The sequence below is a fragment of the Diabrotica undecimpunctata genome, chromosome 2 (assembly GCF_040954645.1).
Source record: "Diabrotica undecimpunctata isolate CICGRU chromosome 2, icDiaUnde3, whole genome shotgun sequence".
NCBI lineage: Eukaryota > Metazoa > Arthropoda > Insecta > Coleoptera > Chrysomelidae > Diabrotica > Diabrotica undecimpunctata.
The window spans coordinates 49,527,136-49,539,894 of record NC_092804.1 but is presented as its reverse complement, the minus strand read 5'-3'; the positions used below and the strand labels follow the sequence as shown (position 1 = coordinate 49,539,894).

At 34.5% G+C, this 12,759-nt stretch overlaps 1 protein-coding gene across 2 annotated transcripts in view; it reads right to left on the bottom strand.

Moving 5' to 3' along the window:
* LOC140434519 (uncharacterized) overlaps window positions 1-12,759 on the bottom strand; it is a 47,494-nt gene that overhangs the window by 28,008 nt on the left and 6,727 nt on the right. The window contains exons 3-5 of one of the 2 annotated variants that reach the window (XM_072522848.1): window positions 8,599-9,969; window positions 1,758-1,858; window positions 1,506-1,690 (exon numbers count right to left, since the gene is read on the bottom strand). In XM_072522848.1, coding sequence (XP_072378949.1) covers window positions 1,535-1,690; window positions 1,758-1,858; window positions 8,599-9,969 — 1,628 coding nt within the window. In that variant the 3' untranslated portion in view covers window positions 1,506-1,534. The remainder of the gene's footprint in view (window positions 1-1,505; window positions 1,691-1,757; window positions 1,859-8,598; window positions 9,970-12,759) is intronic. The other variant, XM_072522847.1, reaches the window with a different exon arrangement.

Here is a 12,759-nt window from a genome sequence, read left to right as displayed (position 1 = left end):
TGTTCTATTCGATCGATTGTTGAAAATTCCTTATTTATAAACGATAAAGGATAATCATTTTTTAATAAAACAGATGTTAACAAATGTTTCTCCTCCAAGAACGAATTTTCGTTAGAACAAGTAATTTTGGCTCTATCGTATAAGGATTTAATGATTCCCTTTTTAATATTAATATTGTGATTTGATTTGAAATTTAAATATCTGTTGGTGTGTGTTGGTTTTCTATACACCTGAGTTTCGTATCCAGTATCGTTCTTAGAGATTAAAACATCCAGAAAAGGTAATGTGTTATTATATTCCTTTTCCATGGTAAATGTTATTGTCTCTTCTTTATCGTTTATATCATTTAGGAATGTGTCCAACAACTCTGATCCATGAGGCCATATTGAGAATACATCATCTACATATCTCCACCATACTGAGGGTTTTAAATTTTGTTTAGAAATAATATTTGTTTCAAAATCTTCCATAAATATATCGGCTAATAATGGAGATAAACTAGAGCCCATTGCTAGTCCAAAACTTTGGAAAAATTTTCCCTCATAATTTACTATGGAATCACTAACAGGAGAATTTTACTGTCATCATGGCATGTATTTGTCTTTTTAAAGACGAATTACATGTTATGATCTTTTCTGACGGATATTCTCAAGTTAAAGTTGATTTCATGTAATCGAATGAACTATCTTATAAGTAAAGTCGTCCCAGGAACGCAACTCAACAATATTGGCAATATCATTTTAAAGTCGTCTACTTTAAAATGTATAATGTATGTCTGAATTGTCAATATAGATGAGTCAGATAAAATTAAATTATTAGAAGAATTTTTCACTAAGTAACAAAAACAAAATTTGTTTAATTTACTAATGTTTGTATTTTGAGAACGATTTCCGAAGTGGAAATTGAAACGTCAATAAACGTATTTTAACCTTTAATTGTGGCTTATTCCCATTTAAATAGTAATTAATTAATAAAATCATACGAAACTTTTCCATATTATAGGATTTTAACTATTTAAATGATTTACAAAAGATAGGCTCGATCGGTCCTGTAGTTTTTTGCAAAATTCTAGTCATTTATCAGGATTTTACAAAAAAGTCCATTTCCAAATAACCATCCTGGCAGCTGGGAAGCGACTAAAACATCCACCTCATTTTTCTGTAAGGGCTCATAAGATCTCATAAAGGCTCATTTTTGCTTAAATTTGCACTACAATAAACTTTTTTATTTATGAAACTAATTAGTCTCGTTTTGATGTTATAGCATTTAAATTCTTTTATCTTTGAAATTTTTACCATACGACGTACAGTTTTCAAACAATATCACAACGAACAAAATGTGGCGATGTTTTCATAGAATTGTTAAAAAAAAAATCAATGACGCACTGCATTTGTCATTATTTAATAGATGAGGTACTTGTATTAACTTTCTTAAGAAATTCCAACAGTTCTCATTCTTTAGAAATTGACACAATTTTCGGTAAAGAAAATATTTCAGTTACTTACTCCATCTGGATTAGCGAAACATATAGTCGTTAATATGGGCCGTTTCTTGAGGCACACCTCGCAAACGGAAAACTGTTTGTTATTGCTCCGCAATAAGGATATCTGTTCCAATGGCACCTTGTTCCCACAGCAGCAGCACGTGCTATGTGAGGATGAGTGTGTGTATACTGAATCGGTTGGTGAGTCTGAAAAACAATATAATTTTTTCAAGAAAATTCTTTATCTATTTTTCGAAACAAAAACTCTTATCACCTGTATCATGTTTGAATATCCAATATGAGGATAATGTACTATAGGAGGATTGTTAACTGACACTGACTGAATTAATAAACTTGTGTATTCTTTTTCTGGCTCTGGAAAACATTTTAGGAAATGGATGGGTAAATTTTACATTATTATTATTGTGAAAATATGGTTATGGACTAATTCTAAAGTTTTCAAACATCACTTTAATTCAAAATATTTACATTACGATATTATACAGTGCGTTAATTTTTCAATTAGGCATATAGTATTACATCTAAGTGGTAAATGCGGCAACACTGATGAGTCTAACTGCTACCCGACATAACAGAGAATGTCAGTCAGTAGAAAAAGTAACTGTCATTTGTCAACCCCCGCCCTTTCAGTACTACAAACCTTTAATTTTAAATAGGAAATATACCATGTGTGACACATCACTAGACAGGTATTTCGCTTGAGATTTCAGGCATCTATGATTTTTTTCCATATTAACTATATTCTTGTGAAAAAAATCGGTTTATTAAAATTAAACCTCTTAAAAACTAAACGTAACGCCTCTGTTTTACTAGTGTCGATTTCAAATTTTTTACCGTAACGTCAAAAATTACATTAAAATCGAATTTGCGACATTAATAGGAAACTTTATTGAATGTAACGTAAATAAAATAAATTAAATTTTGAATTAATAAATTTGTAATTCAAAAACGTTTTCTTATCAGCTATAACTATTGAATTAAATGTTTAAAATTATATCCACCAACGTCCATACAATTATAAAGTCGTTCGAAATTACGACGAACATTTTGAAGCATTTCGGGGATTACTATAGTCGGTTCGCTATATTTACGCGGGATTCGGATTAAAAATTTTATTGTAAGTACCCAGTTTTAATTACCTGCTCTTTGGGGAAATATCAACTGGTCAAATGAAATGAAAAATAATCCATAACTTTTTTTAATTAAATAATAATGGAAAATCTTTTATATAATTGACAGTATAATAAGGAGAATTACTTCATTAATGGAGTCTAATGTGGCTAATATAAACCTAATAATAATTTTATATTACACTTCACACAGAAAATATGGTCTATGTATATTTGTTCCATGGAGAGAATTTCTAATGAAAAATAAAAAAATTTAACTTGCCAACAAAAATGAAAATCAGTCATTATCATCAAAAATATCATAATCGTCATCACTGTCATCACCATTAATTGTTATTATGATTGGACTTATTTCGTTTATTTTATTTTCACGAGTCCACCAATCTTCTATTAGTTTCTCGCACTTGAATATACAGTTGCACCACACTTCTGGAGTTACAATTGAAAGTGCCTTTCGCCAAGTTTCCCGAACTGCGTCGTCGCTATAACCGTTAGGCCCAATATGGTTGTCATAATATTGTTTTGCTATTCCCCATATATATTCGATGGGATTAAACTGGCAATGATACGGTGGCAGACGTAAAACTTGATGACCGTAACTTTCAATAATCTGATCCACAACAAAGGTTTTTGGTTTTGCGTGGATATTTGCCAAGCGTAATAATTCTGATTTTAAAATATGTTGTGTAAATGGTATATGTTCCTTTGTCAACCATTCTTTAATTTTATTAACAGTCCAAGAATTCGTTGGACTTTTGTTTAATACTTCAGAATGGCAAGGTGCATTGTCTAAAATAATTACGCTGGGCTCACTTAAACCTGGGAGAAGTTTTTCATGTAACCATTTTACAAACATTTCTGTGTTCATATTATCGTGATAGTTACTTGATTTTGATTTAGATGAAAATATTAAATCAGCACCTTCTATAAAACCAGATTTCCCTCCTGCATGTAAAATTATGTGTCGCTTCCCTTCTCCATCAGTATGTTTGATAGACTTTACGTTATCATCTTGCCATATTCTCTTGGTTGCACCCCTAGAAAATATCCATGTTTCGTCTAAATATATAAAATTTGCCCTTTCTTCTTTTAATTTAGAATATTTTCTTAGAAAGTTAATTCTTTTATGCACAACAGAACTTCTTTCACAAAGGGCTTTTCTGTTATCCTCCTTTTGAAATTTGAAACCCAAATTATGTATCACTTGCCATAGACTTGTTCTGCCAATTTCGTCAAATTTTCTATCTTTTAATTCCGAGAGAATTGTATTTAAGGTCACATGTTCCTTGTTGGCTCGCATTCGATAAATGGTATCACGAATTTCAAATTTTTTTCCATCTGGAATATCTTTCGTTTTCAATGATAGGCGAGTTTTTCGGTGATCTTCTTTCGGCCGTTCATTATTGCGATTTTGTAATACTCCTCTTAGTTTGGTTTCACTAATTCCTAGAGCATCATACGCGTTGTTGAACAGACATTACCGATTTTAAAGGACTGCCATTTTCTTTTTCATCCGTAAAATACTTATGTACACTACAAATTAGACTATCTACATCTAACACACGTCTAGGCATTTTTAAATATTTCCACCAAACATACAAATGTCAACACTGGCAAAGAATCAATTCAACTGCAATATTGTAACAAATTTATACCTACCCTAATGTTATTTTAATGTATTTTAAAATATGACCATTAATGCAGTTTTTACCTAATTTTCTGGGAAGTCGTTTACTGCAACTGGTTATCAATGAGTCATTAGCATAATTTTGTTAATCCGAAACCCGCGTAAATATAGCGAACCGACTATACACAACATTCATGGACTATTCGTCAACTTAGTTCTTCCAGTGAAGTAGTAGGTATTATAAATCTTGCTTTTTAAATAATTCCATAGGAAGAAGAGTTCAATCGCATTTAACAAGCATAGGTTCGTCGTCTTGTTGGACTACCTTTTATCATTTTCGATTATATATGTCAAAATGGGAATAACTGTGTTCTCTAATAATTCTAGATATCCAAGATAAATTCCTGCACATACGTAATTTCAATGGCTGTTAGGTATGTGTTTCGCAGAAAACTCTAGGATTTTCATCAGAACATAGAATGTTTGGATTATTTTATCAGTCATAATCTCACAAAACTGTAGTCGTCTGGCTGGATCATCTTCATTTATTTACTTTACCAAGTGTATTCTGTAGGGACGAAATTTGGAATGTTTCAGTACCCTCCGTCAATAGTGCGCGAAAAACCAGATTCTTGAGCTATTTTCTTAGTACTTGAAGTAGGTTCCAAATTAACATGACCAGAAACTACTACTTCTGCCGCTTCAGTCCTAACAAGTTTTTCACGCTCCCGTTTTTTTTATCAGGTACTGATCCCGTTTCATGAAATTTTTTAACTTATTTTAATACATATGAGTGATAAAGTTGCTTATCTTGATGAAGATAATTAAATAATTTTGCTGTTCTTGCATAGTTTACATTTTTAAAAAATAAAAAATAATTTCGTCACGTCTTGCGATATAATAAACTATTACGTTTATGTTTTTAAGGCGTGAAACACTTTTAATAAATTGATACTTTTGCACAAGAGCAGTGTTAACATAAAGAAAATCATGGATGCCCCAATTCTCCGGTGAAATGCCTGCCTAATGTTGTATTACAAATGGTCAATTCCCTACTTAAAATTAAGGAGTTAAAAAATGACCCATTTGAAGTAAAAATCGAGCTGTTTTAGCATTTTGACATAATCCAATGAATATGGACTCTTTTTAGTAGCCTACCCTGCATTAGTTATCAAAGCAAGAGGACACAAAAAGTAAACATAACAGAATAAATTGCAGTTAAATATACTAAACATAATATCAAATAACATTCAAATGAACTCGAATAGAGAAGAAAGGCAATTAGTCCATAGATAGAAGAACAAAACTCTGATAATGATTCCATGTTTTTACCTTGTTAGGCATCTGCCTCTTCAAGGAAGGGGTGCTCCTTTTTTCCGTGGAGCCAGGGGGTGAGGTAAACGTAAGGGTGATATGCGTGTGGAATTGCAGTGGTTTAGTGCTAGAAAGCTGGGCTTCAGAAGGTGGCGTATTGTGATAAGGAGCGCACGAGAGGAATTATTGGTAAGTGAAACAAGCCAAAGGGAAGTACTTCAAGGTGTTACCAGCCATACTAGGAACGACTCTTAATTAAAGTTTTGGCTTGCAGTTGTTAGCTGCGATATTTTATGGGGATTGATTCTAATATATCAAAATACTCATCAGGAAATTCGTTTCCCGTGTTAAGTAGAAGTTTTCCTGGATGGAATGAAACTTTTCTTTTGGGAACCCTGGTCAGTATTTGCCCTCGGCGATTGCAAGGAGTTTTCAGTATTTGTTTGGCTCGGTTGTTCGAGCCTGCTATAGTGCGAAGGACATACCTCCTGCTGAGGGTCTGAAGCCGATAAATCCGCCAATGAGCTTAAGGATCAGGGGCAAGTTTTTTAATATTAGCTTTATTAATGTACATGCCCCAACAGACGACAAGGAAGACGAAGAAAAAGACAATTTCTATGATGAATTAGAAAGAACATATGACAATTGTCCCAGAAATGACATTAAAATAGTAATCGGTGATCTGAACGCAAAAATCGGAAGGGAAGAAATATATCTACCGCACATTGGTAAATATAGTCTCCATAATAATACTATTTCGAATGGACACCGAGCAGTCACATTCGCAGCCTCAAAGACCAGAATCGTGGGAAGCACATGTTTTCTACACAAAAAAATACATATGGGGACTTGGACCTCGCCTGATGGATTAACGAACAACCAAATTGATCATGTGATCATAGATGCTAGACACTTCTCCAACCTTATGGATGTCCGCACCTATCGAGGCGCCAATATTAATTCAGATCATTTTCTAGTTGGCACAAGAATTCGGGCTAGAATCTCAAATGCGAAAAAGGAGAGAAGTACCAAAACAAGGCGCCTTAATATTGAACTCCTCAAAAACCCGAAAACGGTAAAAAGGTTTCAAAACTATATCGAAACTAAATACATAACTAAAGAGAATCTAACAATTAGTGAACAATGGGAAATGTTTAAAAATTACATTAAAGACGCAGCAAATAACAGTTTAGGGCCGCAAAGACCACCACCACGCAATGAGTGGAGAAAAAAAAGAAGAATTTAAACCAAGGATCGGACAAAGTAAGGATAAGGAGAGGCATATACTCAATACAAAAGAAGAAGTATTGAAAAGGTGGGTGGAACACTATAAAGAACTACTTACTATCGAAGTAGAAGATCCAAATCAACCACCCCCAGGAGCAAGCAACAATACACCATTGGATCCTCCATCAATTCAGGAAGTACGGGATGCAACAAAAAAACCTCAAAAATAATAAATCTCCAAGAAGTGATGGTATACCCGCGGAACTTATTAAATGTGGAGATGCTACTCTGACTAATCATATATATAAAATCATACTGAAAGCCTGGAATGAGGAACAAATCCCAGAAGAGTGGTGTATTGGGATCGTTTGCCCACTACACAAAAAGGACGATCAATTGGAATGTAGAAACTATAGGGGAATAACCCTCCTTAATACAGCATACAAAATATTTTCGAGTATTTTATATGGTCGCCTGAGTGCATATTCAGAGGAGCTTCTTGTCGAGTATCAAAGTGGTTTTAGACCTGGTCGATCAACAACAGACCAGATCTTTGTGCTAAGGCAAATACTGGAAAAAACCAACGAATTCAATATCGACACATACCATCTTTTCGTAGATTTTAAATCGGCCTATGATAGTGTCCTAAGAAATAAATTATATGAAGCCATGGATGAATTCCACATCTCCTATAAACTGATAAGATTGGTTACGGGTACAAAGTTGTTTGCAAAGTCGAAATACAGGGCGAACAATCACAGGCATTTGAAACGCATGTTGGGCTGCGACAGGGAGATGCGCTGGCGTGTCTTCTTTTCAACATAGCTCTGGAAAAGGCGGTCAGGGATGCCCAAATAGACAACAGAGGAAACATTTTTAATAAATCATCCCAAATTTTGGCATATGCAGATGCTGTTGACCTAGTTGTCCGCACAACACGCAAGCTAGAAGAAATGTATACCACCTTGTCAAACGCCTCAAAAAATATGGGCCTGCAAGTAAATGAGGAGAAAACTAAGATAATGGAATCAACACCCAAAAATAGAGCCAGAAACATTGGCCACCAATTCAAGGTTGATAACTCTATCTTTGAAGTGGTGGACAAATTCACATACTTAGGCTCTCTGATCACCAAGGAGAACGTCATGACGGAAGAAATCAAGCGAAGAATAATCCTAGCAAACAAATGCTATTTTGGACTGGGTAGACATATGAGAAGCAGAAACTTAAGCCAAAAAACAAAAATAACCATATACAAAACCCTAATACAACCAGTGTTGACATATGGGTCGGAGACATGGACTATTTCCAAGATCTATACTATATAGAGGACTATATCACAGATATAAACACATATTTGGTGGTAAAGACGTAGTATCCTTTATAAAAATAGGAAGACTAAGATGGGCTAAGATCTAGCAAGAAAAATCCTCCTAAAAGAATCTTTATGTCACAACCTGTAGGAAGTAGATGGTGTAAATGATGGTGTAGATGAGGATGGTAGACAAATAGACGCAGCAAACTGGCAACAGTTGGCAATGGATAGAACTGACTGGCATAATAGACTTGGGAAGGTCGAGGCTCTTTTATAGGGCTGTAGCACCAATGATGATCATGATACAAGGTGGATAACATTAAGGACTGGTTAAGAAATAGAAGAGTAGAATGGAACGATCATATAAGCCGAATGTATAATGTAAAAATATACTATTCACATTTAAACTGATCTCTCTGAAGTGATATGAAATGGTTTATGTTCAACCAGCTTCAATATAAATGTGAAAAATAAATCTTACCGTCAGTCGAAATGGGAGTTTTTTGAGGGGTAGCAGCAACAGATGCTTCAGTACAATTGTTACTCTTTTCATTCTGACAAGAACAACATCTAGGCTTTTTGCTCTCACAATGACAGGAGCAACAGGATTCTTTTAAAATTGATTTAGATCTAGCTCTACAACAAACACGACCTGTACATGAAGAGTAGCATCTTCGACGGCCAGTCTTCTTTAAACTTGTTTCTTTTATATAAACAGCTTTTATTTTTCGACTTCTATGCGAGTTATCTGAAGGGGCACAGATCAACATATGTTTGGATTTTTTCTTCCTTTTGTCTCCGCAGCATAAACACTGTGTTCTACGAATATTTTCAATACTACTTTGAGAAGGACAAACACATGCGAAACTATCTATCGATTGAATATCGCTTGAGAGTAACTCCGTTTGAATACCTATGGAGTTAAGATTTTTCTTTATACTGTCAATATCATTTTCTCTGCGTTTTCTACTCTTAACTCTTGGGCTAATATCATCACTGTGTCTAAGACTTGGACCAACTTTGGCGTCTGACGATGTAAATATAGTTTGTTCACAACTAGAGACTTTTAATTTGTCAGTACTTGTACTAATATCATCACTGCATCTAAGACTTGGACCAACTTTGGCGTCTGACGATGTAAATATAGTTTGTTCACAACTAGAGACTTTTAATTTGTCAGTACTTGTACTAATATCATCACTGCATCTAAGACTTGCACCAACTTGGGCATCTGACGATGGAAATATAGTTTGTTCACAACTAGAGACTTTCAAATTATCAGTACTTATACAAATATCATCACTTTGTCTAAGAATTGGACCAACTTTAGCGTCTGACGATGTAAATATAGTTTGTTCACAACTAGAGACTTTTAATTTATCAGTACTTGTACTAATATCATCACTGCATCTAAGACTTGGACCAACTTGGGCGTCTGAAGATGTAAATATAGTTTGTTCACAACTAGAAGCATTTAACTTTTCTGTATTTGTACTAATATCATCACTAATTTTTCTGTGGATAACATCTGGACCAACTTTGGCGTCTGACGATGTAAGTATGGTTTGTTCACCACTTGAGACTTTTAAGTTAACTGTAGCTGTATTAATGTTATCACTTAATCTTCTGTTGGCAGGATTTGGACCGACTTTGACTTCTGACGATGTAATCGTAGTTTGTTCATAACTAGAGACTTTTAATTTGTCTGTATTTGTACTAATATTATCACTGATTTTTTTGTGCTGAAGACTTGGACCAACTTTGGCTTCTGAAGACGTAACTGTAGTTTTTTCATAATTGGAGACCTTAAATTTTTTACCTGAACTTGTATTAAAACCGCTATTTCCAATTTCTGTCAACAAATTTTAGTTTAGAACAATATTACTATTTTTTTATAAATTTAAACATGATAATAGAGAATTATTATAAATAAACATTATTAAAACAAAGTGAGTTTAATCATTATGATAACCCATTGGTTTATATTGATAAATAGATATAACCGATACCTATGAGGGCTAACACAGATGAAGCTAATTAAGAGTAATATTCCTAATATTCAACGAGTCTGTTTTTAATAATTAGTCATAATAAATGTTTTGTGTAATGTTCTAAAGAATAGAAAAAACTGAGTTACCAAATATAAAGTGTGTCCACCAAAATCTAACCCATAGCTGGATTTAATACGATCGCAGTGCTCTTCCTCGTTTGCAATAAAGTTAAACTAGGTTTCTAAATATAAGGGTGACATAATGTGCACCAATATTGATCTCGTAGTGAACGTTAAAAACTGCTATTGTTCTAGATGTGATTGAAAAAGTCCTCCGTATCGTATTAGATAACTTTCAAGCAGAAATGCAATATACTTAGCAGCTACCTGCTTTTTTCCATCTCAAAAGAATTAATGTGAGCCCAAATTAGCTTAATCTCTTATATTTTTCAACCATGAATATTGTTGTAATAAAGTAAAATCAGAAAACAATAGACCAATTTGGTAATATCAGGTAAAGCCCTTGCTTTACCTGATAGTATCAAATTATCTGGCCCTTGCCAGGCATGCAAAATAAGATTACCATCCAGAGATCATACCGGTTAATTTAATTTCTTTATTCAAAATTAAGGGACGGATAGCTCAGGCGGTAGAGTATCTGATTTCTACATTCCACACAGAAGACCGGGGATCTAATCCCATCGACATGCGGCGGCGAGAACATCTAGATATTTTTTAATATACACAAGCTTCAGGTCGACTCAGCCTGAATAAAATAAGTTCCTTGGATACTTCAAGGGAATAATAGGCAGTTAGAGCATAGGACTGGCCTTGTTACCTGCATTGTATACTGTAGGCCCCAGAGATAGCAGAGATTATAATCTCACTAGTAGATGTCGCTGTAGCGTCTGTTTGTAAATATTTTTCAAATTTTTACTTTTATAATCGAAAAAGGTTTTATTTTGTTAGAGCTTACTATGAGTTCGCTCTGATGAAGCCAAGAGGCAGAAATATGCATATCAGCGAATGATGGTACGCTGTAACAAAATCAAACCTTAACTGCCTATTTTATTTTTATTATTCTACTCTAATATGGAGTATTAGGAAAGTCCACAAGGAAAATAATTTCTGCAGCTGGCTGTATACCACGTATTATAAAAAGGTAAATCTTTGTAAATGGGTATATTTTATAAAAACCCTTAAAAGGGCTACATTAAAAACACGAACGTTTTCGGAACAACAGTTCCATCATCAGGTTAAAAATACAGGTTACCATGCCTGAGCCACCAAAATATTAGGGTAAAAACCCTTTAAAATATACAATGTTACCAAAGATTGTACATGATGTTGTTAATATTATTTGATGTTTAATATTTTAATTAAATTTTACTTCTGGAGAGTAAACCTCTTCAAACGGACTTCATCATCATCCAGCCTCAAGAGTCCACTGCTGAACATAGGCCTCTTCCTCATGTTTCCAACCCCGTCTATCTTGCGCCGCTCTCATCCAGTTTTTATTGAGTCTTTTTAAGAGTAAGGGAGATGTAAGGTGCAGTGACTAAAGTATCATAACACACATATTGGCTGATAGGCACAGACATAGACACGCGAGCACCAAAACTAAAAATAGCATAAAACACCTTTTACTATTTTACGTAACCAGAGTTCCTTTTACTATTTTCGGGACATCTTCCACAAAGCTACTTTTTGGGATATTGCAAAATGGTGGTCTGATAAAAGGAGTACTAGCAAAACTATCAGCAATCCTGCTACCAGAAATTTCTTTATTGTTCGGCATCAAAGAAAAAACAGAATTACGGACTCACACGTTGTAGCTAATAGCTGTTTTAGCTATTCTTGAGCATAATCTAGAAATGGCTGATAATTCCGCTCGTGAGGACTATTGATGGGACCATTAACTCCTATTCCTACTTAGCCCCAATGGCTAATAGGGAACGCCCTATGGATAATTCGGACATTGGATCAAGTTGGAACGTGGCAAGAGGGCTGCAGGTATGTTATTTCTGTAAATTTGTTGATTGCACATAAATTAACAGTAACACTTATTTACATGGTCCATCACAGGCAGCCGCCCTACAACTGGCTCATCATATGATCAGATTTGTCTGCATTTACTACTCTCTTCAATCCGGCGGTATAATACTATCGTGTCCGTGCGTATACAGGGAAAAAGTATTATCTTAAGCGATGCCCTAGAGGGCTGGCGAATTCTTAGGGATTATAGCCTTAGCCTGACAATATTTCGTCCCAACTTGTGGGAACAAATAGCCAGCGAGATTAAAACAAAAAGAGATCGCTCAGAAATTAGTAACTCTTTTGAGCTTATAAATATAACCGCAACGGGAACGATCAGACAGGTGACTCCAGTCGCGGATTCTGTCTTCTCCGCAAATACCGCGCCAGAATATATTCCAAGAGGAACATTCTGAGTCAATTATCAAAATACGTTTCTCTGGAACTCAACAGAAGACTATTAAGAAAGAGGCATAAATAACTGCTGGGATGTGGACCACAGCAAATCCATATTGTAACAAAACAGTGGCACGGGCAAAACTGGAGGGTAAAAAAAGACCTAGAGTCACTACAAAACCAAGGAACTCGAAGGAGTAGACTATGTCATATAGCAATGTG